Source organism: Rhyacophila brunnea, unplaced genomic scaffold (assembly GCF_057557595.1).
Source record: "Rhyacophila brunnea isolate RB1 unplaced genomic scaffold, BYU_Rbru_1.0 scaffold_3, whole genome shotgun sequence".
Classification (NCBI taxonomy): Eukaryota; Metazoa; Arthropoda; class Insecta; order Trichoptera; family Rhyacophilidae; genus Rhyacophila; species Rhyacophila brunnea.
In genome coordinates, this window is record NW_028232965.1 from 58,625,831 (window position 1) to 58,638,552 (window position 12,722).

General features: G+C 30.4%; 1 protein-coding gene across 1 annotated transcript; it reads left to right on the top strand.

Moving 5' to 3' along the window:
* Positions 1 to 10,119: 10,119 nt before the first annotated feature.
* Positions 10,120 to 10,756, top strand: LOC147068623 (uncharacterized). Its single transcript, XM_085952100.1, has one exon. The coding sequence runs from the start codon at positions 10,232 to 10,234 to the stop codon at positions 10,613 to 10,615; it is 384 nt and encodes a 127-aa protein (XP_085808226.1). The 5' UTR covers positions 10,120 to 10,231; the 3' UTR covers positions 10,616 to 10,756.
* The last annotated feature ends 1,966 nt before the right edge of the window (positions 10,757 to 12,722 follow it).

The following is a 12,722-nucleotide window of genomic DNA, read 5'->3' on the forward strand; positions in this document are numbered from 1 at the left end:
CCAGATAAGTGAGATAAACACACATCATAAATTAGCTTTAATTGTAAAAAAAGTCGCCTGCGGCGCTATTATACTTCATGGCCATGAACATTTTCAATTACTTATATAATTGTGCAATATATTTTTTGATTATTGTGTGTCAATACTCGACAGCTCCATTATTAAAGTAGATGTATTAAAAATCGCCAATAATTCAGTGTAAGTACCCTTAATTTGAACTAAAACACAATTTTAAAAACGTTAATGTAGTGTTTCACACTGCCTTTAATCTTAGCGGTAGGTATGGGGCCCCCAAAATATCCTAGCCTGAGGGCCTGCTTCAGGATGTGGGGACCATGGTGTAGGTACACCGAGTGCAATAGACAAAAGACCAATAAACGAGAAATTAGGCTGTGAAGACGAAAAAGAGCCTATAGGACTAATTTAAATTCTCCTTCTTGGGCCCCCCCCAATATTAAATCCTGGGTGCGCCACTGCCCATAATAGTTATTTTTAACCGTATATTTTAAAAATACATTTTTTTTTATATAAAAACAATGATAATATATTATATTTTATGAGTTTTATTTATTGTGATCCTTATGATCGATGCAAATTAGCAAGTTATTTAATGCCTGGTTGAACAATGTCAGCGGCAAGCAAAGTTCACCTCTATCTACGACATCAAGCTAATCACGAGCTTTTGACCCGATTAAATTTAGGTTCAACAAGATAAGATGTGAAAACTGGAATAAAATATAAATTAGCTCTTTACCAGAGGTGTAAAAATGTTCTCGCCATTCCACTAGTTACCCATAAGCTATCTTTCTTTTGTTTGTGTCTAGCTAGAGCGTTCACATGAGTACAACTCTAAGAGACTTTCTTGTAATTTAACTTCCGCTTCAATAGCATTACATCAAATGGATATATTACAAAACCTAAGATATATTAATAATTTCACAATTAGCACCAGTGATTTCTTCTCAAAATTGTTTTCACTCACAAAGTGCAACACGATTACCCTTCGATGACGAATGAACCTCAACGAATGAACCTCAACGTATAGACGCCTCCGTTTTCCTCACATAGTTGTCGGAAAAAGCAATTTTAAATTCGACTGGATTTGATAAAGATATTGAATTTTTACGGAACATATTTCTGTAAAATTGACTATTGCATTATATTCAAAATTATGTTTTATCATCTTATATTTCAGTAATTTACTTATTACAAAAACATCCTGTGGCTTCAGGGAGGCCGTATAGCTCCTGGTTGAGAAACACTGAATACTGTCTAAATTATTGATTCTAAATCATTATCGTGTCATGACATCCCTTTTATACATGCCAAGTAACTTGCGACCCTCCGCCTCATTTGCATAAAGAGGCATTTTTAATTTTTGAAAAAAAAACAGATTAAAAATAATCGTATAATTATATTTTATATGTGGGAGTATTATTATTTAATTAATAGTCATCACATTATTTTCTTATCTTTATTTAAGTTTACATAAATTAATGCATAATCACCATAATGCTTTGGTCATATTTTTTATCATATTGATTGTAAATGGCTTGGAAACATTTTTTTGTTTATGGAAGAAAATACATGATTTTACATTATTTATCAATGGTACGAAAGGGTAAAATTTTAGTATTTTTTAAAATATTAATACATAATCATCAACGATGGTCGACTCACTGAATGAAGTCCACTAGTTGGTTTCACCTTTATCAGTCCTTAATCTTTCGTTGCCTCTTTTAGGAAAACCTAATCAGTTCGGTGATGCAGCAGGTTTAAGGATAGGTATAACGTGAAAACACCACAACAAACAGTAGATTAAGGAAACTGTCAAAATAAATTTTGCGTATAACAGATGTCGGTAAACTAGTTTGGTCAGTGAAGATTTATAGAATGTCCCAAACATACATCCGAAATTCCGTGTTTTCAGCATAAAAAATAATCAGATTAAAAAACTGGTTAACTATCGAGAGACAGTAACAAAACCTACATAATTATCGTCCCACCGAATCTGTTTTAATTGTTAAGAAATTTAAATTTAAAATTTGGAATTCGAATTAAAATGAATGGGTCTCGAGTTTTGGGTTTGAATCACTGGTCTGGAAAATTCATATACTCCGCCTACATGTTGCATTTAGCGGAAAAATACTAAACTTGCTATTTAATTTAGTTTATTGATAATTTACATTTTGAAGTAATTTAATTATTCAATTAGTAGCTATCTGAAAATCTTTTAAAGAAAACATATCTATTTATTTAAATATAAGGTAGGCTTACAATTAAAAAATGTTATAAATTCGTATATTATTTTATGGTAATGTTTATCATTAACATTTAGGTTATTCAGTTTTTTTCTTATACAGCGAAAATATTTTTTAATAATTCAGTGTTAATAAACGTAATTTTAACTTAAAAATAATAATGTGCATAACCTGTATTTTTCTATATCAAACCAAATTTCAGAAGATATGGTCACAAAATAATATTTAAGATCAATTTATCCTACATATATGAAAATTACATGCTTCGTAAAAATATAGGTAGGTACATGCAGAGTCACAGTGTTTATAAAATATTTACTAATTTCACTATCTAATTAAATACTACTTTTTATTACGTTTATAATTACTATAATGTTGTAGCATACATGCAAATATACTCCACGGTGAAATTTTCAACGAAGAACTCGTCATTTAATTAAATGTTTCACAAACTCATGTTTCACGTACTGTGGCGCACGAATAAGACGTGTCCTGCGATGAACTGTTTATTTTTTTCAGCCTCACCTAGTTGATGTCATCAAGGCACCTAAATAACTACAGATGGAATTGATTGAGCTCTCAGTAGAGGATATTTTCAAATCATTGTTTTATGCTAAGAAAGATCCAATTGAAATATGGAAAAATGTAGAATACCCACGCCTTCGGCAACTTGCTTGTAAAATGCTTTCCTGATTTTCAACCACATATTGCTGTAAATCTACGTTCTCCTATCTAACAGTAATCAATACACGATTAAGGCCACAATACAATGAAAGATACTCATTCGGAGGATCAATTTTCAATTTCAATTTCAACTGAAACTGCGGACCTCTACGCTGCAACCAAATATTCCAATGATTTCCAAGAAAAAGCAGACACAACCCTGTCAAATTAATAGAAAGTATTCATTAATTTTAAATATTCACTATATCCGTGTAAATATATGTAAGAATATTATACATAATGTATTTTTTTTAAACAATGTATGTACCTACCTATACATTTTAAAAGGTAAACTCGTAAATAAATTAATTAATAAATTAATTTTTTCCTTCATTTACAAAATAATGTACACTCATCCCTCGATTTACGCAGTTCACTTTAACGTGATCGTAAAAAATAGAAAAAAACGCTTTAAAAATATATAGTATCAAAATCGTTTGGAACTTATCTACCGCGTCAATTGAGAGATTACTGTACATGCATTTTTGTACGTTTCTTAAATGCGGCCTTATTTGATTTAAGATAAATAAATGTGGCCTTCCGACAGGAAAAGGTTCGTCACCCCTGGTCTAGGCTCTAGACTACAAATCTCGCTCAATATATGTATCTATGTCCAGAAAGTAGATGACATCTTTATAGTTTTGCCGCTAATCATTAACGATGGAAATTAAATTATATTCATTCAATGCACATATTATTTTCAATTCTATGAATTAAAAACATCTGTAAAATTTATTAAAATTTATGTTATCATTTGTAAAATGGAATTCTACCAAGCTAATGCTGACTCAACTAACTACGAAATGTGCTTAACAAAATTGTATAACATGTAATATAAATAATTAAATTTGGCAATGAATACATTCGTCAAAGCTATTTCTGCATTTAAAATATTATTTTACGATCCAAAAGAAAGCGTTTCGTAATATTATTATGGAAGTAAAGATATCCAACGTGAGAGGCACAGAGATCCACATATGTAGGTAGTTGTTTTTACAGTTATGCGCCTTCGATATGTTATTTAGCTCTGAAACAATTTTGAAATAAAAGCATTTACCAATTAAATTCATTCAGTCTCATACAAAAACTCTTCAAGACAACCGGTCAATACTATTCGCCACAGTCAGTGTTTGTAATTTTTTTACCATACAATAGTACATAATACACACAGTACTATGACTATTTAAACGGCATTGTGGAACCGGAAACTCTTTTTAAAATGATGAAGTTTAATTCTCTAGTGATTGCTGCACATATGCTGCTATTAAATATTGGCATAAATTGTGTAAATTGTGGTGTAACTATTATCCAGATTCCGCCGGAAAACACTGACACAGAAGTGTCATTACAAAACAAATCAAATATTTTCCCCGAAGGGAATTTAAAATATACAACGCAAGACGTACTTAATGTAACTACCAAGACACAAATATCAAAGTTTCCTCCTATTCTGGAATATGTTGTGCAGAGAATCCAAGGATATTACTCGGTCCATGTACTCGAAGATCAAAGCATTTTATTAGGCGACGCTTATATAAATATGACGACACAAGGCTATGACGAAGTTCACGAAGAAGTGAATGGATCCGACGATCATAACAATACTACTGTCAGCCAACTTTATGATAAAGTTGAATATTCTGATCCGTCAATCAACACCACGGAAGAAAATATTAATATTTCGGAAGCTCTATTGACCACATCGGAAACTCCATTTTATGAAGTAGTTTTACCTATTATTGTAGAACGAAAGAGCAATATAAAAACATAATTAAAATTATGATTTAGTCTAGAATTTATTATCATTTTTGTATATTATGAAAGTTAAAATAATAAAAACTAACGAATGTTTCTAAAAAATATAAACAAACTAGTACATACATATTCAGATGCATTTCATTACGGTTAGCGTTAACCGTTTATTCTGAACCAATAATAAGTGCTAAGTGAGAGACATTTCCGTTCGGTAACTATTAACAGTAACGGTGCATCGTCGATAAAAATAGGTAATAGTAATAACCATTCACATCCGGAAAAGGCTGATTGCTAATGTCTATATTTTCAGAATTAATAAATAGCATTCTAACTAGTAAAAATATATATTATAGATGGAGTTAACTGCACCTAACCTACAACAGTTATGATTTATATTATTTTTTATTTCATTTACAAAATAGCTTAAACTATTTAAAATCAGCACATTAACCCATAGCTTACGGGCCGCACAAAATTTTGTTTTTGCTAATTACTTTTCAAATGCAAATTAACACGTTAATTACAAAATTAATTAAAAGGGCCCGTAAGCATTGTGTTAATAGAGGACCTAAAAATCTAAACACAATAATATTATTTAATACGTAAGTAGGTACATACATTAACATAATTTTATGCTACTGTACTATGTTGGTCATAACAACTAACGTGAACGCCTAATATAAACCGATTTTTAGTGATTGATAGGACAGACGATAGATTATTATTATTAATGTTATCCGGTTATCACACTTAGTATACCTAATATTTTTAATGGTGCATTGTAACAACTATTCAAGTTAAATGAGCACCTACTAGCAACTAGGATATCAATCCTATATAACGGGGTTTCATACGACCACTACATATAACAATTAAAATAAATACAAACTTAATATTACAAAAATACAAAAAAAATACAATATGAGACTTGGTAAATTACAATTAGTACTTACTGCCAATAGTTATCACTAAATAATATATGCATTATCAAATAGTTTCACGATTAATTACATAATATTTTACATAATTTGAATGCACCTTAGACATATAGCTACTAGAAAAAAACTTTTCTGAAAATATACGACGCCTAACGGGACTTGAACCTATATTCATTGGATTAGCGGCAATGTGCTTTACCAATTAACCGTTCTGCGAATTCCAGTGAATACAGGTTCAAGTCTCGTCTGTTGTCGTATTTTTTTGAAAATATTTTTTTTAGTACCTCAGGTGTTTTCAAAGTAAGTATGTATGTTTAAGATAAATAATGTTACATTTGCTACAATCTTTTGAATTAGTCATTTAATAAAATATATATATTTTATTGTAATCATTTCACTTAAACTGTAATACGAGCATTATAAAATTAGTGAGTGTGGAATACCTATAGAGTGTTATATTATCTTTTTTTCTATAAGTAGGTAATATATTTTTTTCATAATACCTACGTTAGTTAGAAGCATTACCCATTATATAAATACTTATAATTATTTTATGTCTACAAAAACTCGTGAATATGAGATTGATTTTTTATATAAGTATTTAATAAAAAATATGTAAACATACCAGACTGTCTTTTATTAGGAACATTTTGAAACTATACTTTTAATCACTATTAAACATGTTCAATACTTAGAATATTACATTTTTAAATCTTGTGAATTATTCGTTGAATAAAAGAAATAGTTAATTAATAATCACTATGAGTTTAATTTTTTAACGTGATTGGTACAGAAGAGGATTACGAGATGTAAAATTAATTATTGTGCAAATTATTTACAGGATCACGAGTCGATTATTATATCACGCATACCCAGTGAATTTTCTTATAGGTTACTATTATACAGGTTGACGAATATTAGAGGAGTAAAATTCACGACGGTTATCCAAAAGGCGGTGAAGAACTCAGCGTCAACGGCAGCATCTCAAAAAACCAGGTAAATAACTTTGCCATCGAGAACAAATTCATGTGAGTAGATAGTATTGATTATTGCCTATATCAGTATTCAGTATCCTACATTTACAAATATTGTTGGCGGTAGGTACTTAACATTTTACAGTTTACATGAATAAATGTAATGCATACCGCTCCACTTTATATCTAATGATCTTATAAGAGTAGAACATCGTAATGTAACAAATCGGCGATTAGAATGCAAGTTCAAACGAGGTCACAGTCGCACGATGATAACGATGTATCAATTTGAATCAATCGAGATATTTCGATTATTTTGGAATAGTCTGACAAATGTGGTTAAAAATAAACCATTTAAAAATCGTATTGATGTTAAGTTTATCACCACTGTCAACCATAAGCATTGTTTTTAATAGATCAATATTAGTATTAGAAAAAAAATAAAAGCTTAAACGACAAAATGTAACATAAAAATATCTAAAAAACTAACAAGAACAATAGCGACTGAGATACATGTTTTGTATCATACATATGTAGGTATTGTACGTATGTAGGTATTGTATATATACATATGTAGGTATTGTGTTGAATTCACGGGTACCTAATATTTAGATAGCATAGTTGATTATTTTTATATACCACCCTTAGGACTTTCCGTATTAATAAACTCATGTAACCAAATTAATATGTTATATCAATATGAAAGTGTATTAAATTCCGATCATACTATGTTTAGTAAATTGTAAATTGATTGGTCAATAATTTATAATAATTTATATAATATTGCACTGCCTATGTTTACTGTTCAATGAATCATAAAATCGAACTCCAGTGAGTATATCTCCAGTTTATTGAAATAAATAGCATTGCTTGCAAACATCTGATATGAAGCAAAGCTCGCTACCCGGAGTGTCGAGTGTAGTTAATGAACGGTACATGAGTACTCCGGTGAAGCGATGCGATTTATTATCGTCCGAGTGCGCCATGTAGGTACTAGGTACTCGCCAAAATTAAATTTACTCAGCACTCTTACCGGTGTACTTCGTAAGTCAGTCGCCAGATAAACTTGCTCATGTCCAACATCTCTCTAGAGACATCATTTAAACACGAGCATCCTGAACAAAATACTGTTCTTCCATATTATTTGTGTGATACGTTACTACTTAAATTAATATCGTTACTATACGTGCAAGAGTCCTATAAAATTATCAAATAATCGCGAGCTTTTTTTTAAATATTTAATATGTTAACTTTTCTAACATTCATTGTTTTAAGTGGTAACTTATGCAAATCTACGCCCATACCAAATCTTCAATTTGCCATGTACCCTGCACCATTGACATTTTCACATCCTGGGTAAGATTTCTGTGTTCACTGAATAATGTTTTTATCAATTTGTGTGAATAGTTATATTATCGAATAACGTCAATACTCTGCGCCATAATTAAAAAATAATATAACCCAATAGTGTGATTTTAGTTTTTTTTTTAAATTTATTAATGCAGAATATAGTAATACCACTTCCCAACCATTTTTCTAGTTCTATTAGGTATAACTCACGTCTTTTTTCACCTTGAATAAATAATAAACTTACCGTACATTTATAATGATATATTTTAAGTGAAAATTCTCTAATTATAGAAACTATACCTAACTGATATTAATAATTCGAGATAACATCTAACTGTTTCCTTTTATAAATCAGTGACTTTAATAATATAGGAATATGTGTTGATGTTAGTGTTATATGTAGGTAGGTATATAAATACCTGAATTTTTCAAATAAATACATTGTTACAATACAATTTAACATAGGTAGGTACTTTTATCACAAATTTATTCCACAAAACAAATATTGAAATTAAATAGCCATTCCAGTTGCAAAAATCCTGTATTAACAATAAAGCGTGTAGCCAATGAAGTATTTAACTTATTTTTAAAATAAAAATCTGTTATTATAGATTTCTTTTGATTGTTTCTAATAAATCGTTTTTCTTTCTTATTTTTTTTTTAATTTTATTTATTAAGGAAAACAAACAGTTACATATTAATTACAGAAATTTAAAATATAATAATGAAAAGTTATTGCAACCAGTAAAGTTTCCATATATACATTATAATATAGTTAAGCCTAACAAGATAGAGAGTACGAATAACATAAATATAAAGAAATTACAAAAGAAGATTACATGAGAAAATTCAGAAAAATGAGGAAGAATAATGAATAATTAAATGATATACAAAAGAAAAAAAGGAAAATAAAAAAGTAACATAAAAAAAGAATATATTATATAATATATATGTATAAGTAAATACATTATATATATATATTTATACAAAATTTTGGAGATAGCATGTTTAAATGAAATAGGTGAATTATTAAAAGGATCAACGGTGGAGAAATACATATTATAATTTAAACAAGAGCGCCGAATAAAGGAGTTTTGTGCATAATTAGAACCGCTACGACTGATATGGTACAAAGTTTGGTTTCGCGTAAATCTTGATGGACAATGGAAACCCACCCTTTCGAGTAGGTTTGGCGAGTCAACAAAACCATTGATAATTTTAAAAAGAAAATATTGATCAGATATAGAACGTCGACTTCCCAAAGATGGTACCATAAAAGTTGCAGCGGTCGAAGTAGAATTAGATAAATCATAACAGTAGGCTTTAAAATTAACCTGCTTGCGAAATCGCTTTTGTACCGCTTCGACCCGATTTATATATGTAACGTACTGTGGATTCCACACGACAGAGGCATACTCAACTGAGGATCTAACATATGAGAAGTAAAGAACCTTCAGAACATCAGGTGATCTGAATGATTTAGAGATCCGAAGAATAAAACCTAGTAATTTTAATGCTTTATTGATAGTTTCATTGATATGTGCGTGAAAATTCATCTTATTATCCATTATAACACCCAGATCACGTATTTTTGAGCTGCGTTTCAAGGGTTCGACTCCTAGTATGTATTCTGTGTTGATAGGGTTCATACTTCTGGAGAATGTTTATAACTAAACAAGTATATAAAAATATGCAATGAGTAAATTGCACCCACGCTACAGTGCCTTATTCTTTAGTCTTTAGTCTTTGAATCCAAGTGGAAATCTAGGGATGGAAAAAAGTGCATATTGTTTTTCAATATGTATTTGCTTCATTGGAAAGATCCAATGATCTTTGTAAACGCCAACAACTATTTTTTGTAAAATTATATCAATTTAACCATCGCTCGTGAATGCCCATATATACGCTCCTCCGATGAGTGAATATTTATGGTAATTTACTATTATTTACCACACCAAAAGGATCTTTCGATAGAAAAATCATAATAATATAAACATCAGCCCTGTTATGGTTTTACGTTTGATTTATACTGGAATAATGTATGAATGTTATTCTAATCATTAAAAAATAAATACCTACTAAGAGATAATATACCACTTTTTTATTTAACTCATTTATTTGTTTTAGGATATCACCCCAAGGACAGCTTCAGTATTCTAACCAAGGAGGTTTGGTGAGCGCTGAGCTGCCAGTTGCTGAGCAGCCATCATCCACAGGGATCGCTGAAGACATGAATAACGTCTTTACCGCTGCAGTAGCGAGGGTATCAGGAGATCAGCGCCAAATCATCGGAGGTATCATAAGCGCCATCCCTTTTCTGCCAATACAAATAAACGTTCCAGACGCAATCGCTGCGGCCGTCGGTGGCGTTCAAGGGTTTTTCGGAAATATCGGTCAGCGGTTTCCAATATTCAGCAACTGGGCGGCGGGTCAAACCCAACCGGCGGCCGACAGTATGATGACGATGCCAATGCCGATGGCGCAAACTAGATTGGGAGCTAGCGGAGAGAAAATTCAAATGCCGATGGTAATTTTTATTCCGGTGATGATGCGCCAGTCGAGGTTCCTCGAAGTCACGAATATCGATGGCGATGATGGGGCAGAATCTACTTGACAAATTCAACTGTACTTCCGCCATGCCTAACGTGAAATACAAAAGGCGTATTTATTACATAATATTATACAATGACTGCTGACCTAAAATAAATATAATGTCAGTATTGACATAAAAAATAGATTAAAATATACGATATACCTACTTTAACTAGAATAATATAATTATTCTTTAAAATAATAATCATAAAAAGTGGAATTTTGTCGCAGACTCATAATAGCAGGCACACGTTACAAAATTTACAAATTCCAGAGTCTTTGAAAGTTTCAAATGAATGCATTTATCCGTTTAAGTTTTCAATAAATTGTTAGTTTTAAATAAGTGCATATACCTAATACGACTTTACAGACTACGGCGCTATAATACTGACTCCTCACTTATCATATTTTATGGTGCGGGATATTGGAGTCAGTAAAGATTGAGTAGGTAAAGTTAAACTATTTCTGGATATTAATACTACATAAATATGTCACAATAAACTAAATAAATATATTATATCAATTCTTCCCATCATCCCTTAATGGTAATATTACTTCAATTAAATTTGAAAAAGTTAACATATCGAGGATTTAGATACTAATGCCATAATTTAATTTTCAAGTATGTGAGCCATATTTTCATAATAAATTTAATTAGAATGATTATAAAAATAATGATTCATACTATTATTCTGATCGTAAAAATATATATTTAAAAAAAATCTGCAATGTTTCCACTTTTAAATCAACGTTGCATATTATTGAATTAGTACATAACCTTAATATGCTTTGGTTATACCCAAAAATAGCATGTGCGGGATTCAAACTCCCACTCATAGAACAAAAGGTGAGTGTCTAATCATCTACAAAAATGTTTGTACTTAAGTATTCATGATATGTGTATTATGTATTTAGTTGTATTTCGATTTAATTTAAAGAACAGAGAACAAGCGCTATTTGAGTTTCGTTTTGGCAAACAAAACAATAATAGTACGTACGTATGAGTACCTATCTCAAAATATGTTGCTTATAAATATTTATACATTTCCATAAATCTATAACAGTCTTATTTTACTTATCCCACTGATATTTAAATAAAACATAATGCACCATATTTTACATACACGTAAAATCTATACCTACTTGTTATATAGCATATCATAACATTGGTGGTACATATTTACTATTATAATTTATGTATGTACTTAACAAATTTATACCACGCTTTTATTCAATAGTGTTAAATGAAACGGTGGGCACATTTATCAACTTGACTATTCTACAGAAAGGCCAGTAAAAGAATCTTCAAAATAGGTCAAATCCCCGCAAACAAATGACGGATTTCAAATTTGCCACATACATAATATATGGCAAAATTTAAAAAAGTATAAATAAATAGTTTATTAAATTATTAGCGAGTCCAAGAAAAGTTGGAGAGATCCTGATAGTCCTCGGCTATGAATCAGAATAGTACCTATTATTGAATGGTATGTACCTTAATTCAAACCACAAAAGCCGTTTGCAAAATTAACATAATTCGTAAAGCATTTCAGATGTATGAATATTAGCCAATTTCGTCGTAATTAGGTAGGACGCAGGTGGCTCAATGGTAAAGCATATTGACACAACTCCGATGGATACGGTTTGACTCCCGCCTGGCGTCGTATTTTGTCAAGATTTTCTAATAGGTTTATATCTGAGGTATTTTCAAATTATGTATGTTAAATAATGTGTAGGTATATTATGTAGTTTACTTTCCACGGTATTTTGGAGAAAATAACAAAAAATACCTACAAGCGTAGGTACATAATATATCAATTTAGAGAGTTTTTCTTCTTTTTGCTTTTTCTGATGGCAAAATCATTTCTCAAAAACTCGATAAGAACCGTTATTTTTCATCAATGGGAGGGAGTCTTCGATAATCCCGAATTAATGATACAATTTCTCCACTATTCTCTGTTTCTGATAAATCAAAATGCCACTGTATATGATCAAGACCTACCCTACAATCCAGCATAATAAATTTAATTTGTTAAATAAAACTAATCATTAAATATTATTTACACTCTATATTTCAATTACAAAATCCAAATTGCTGTAATGTTCTCTCATGATTAAATGTACACTTC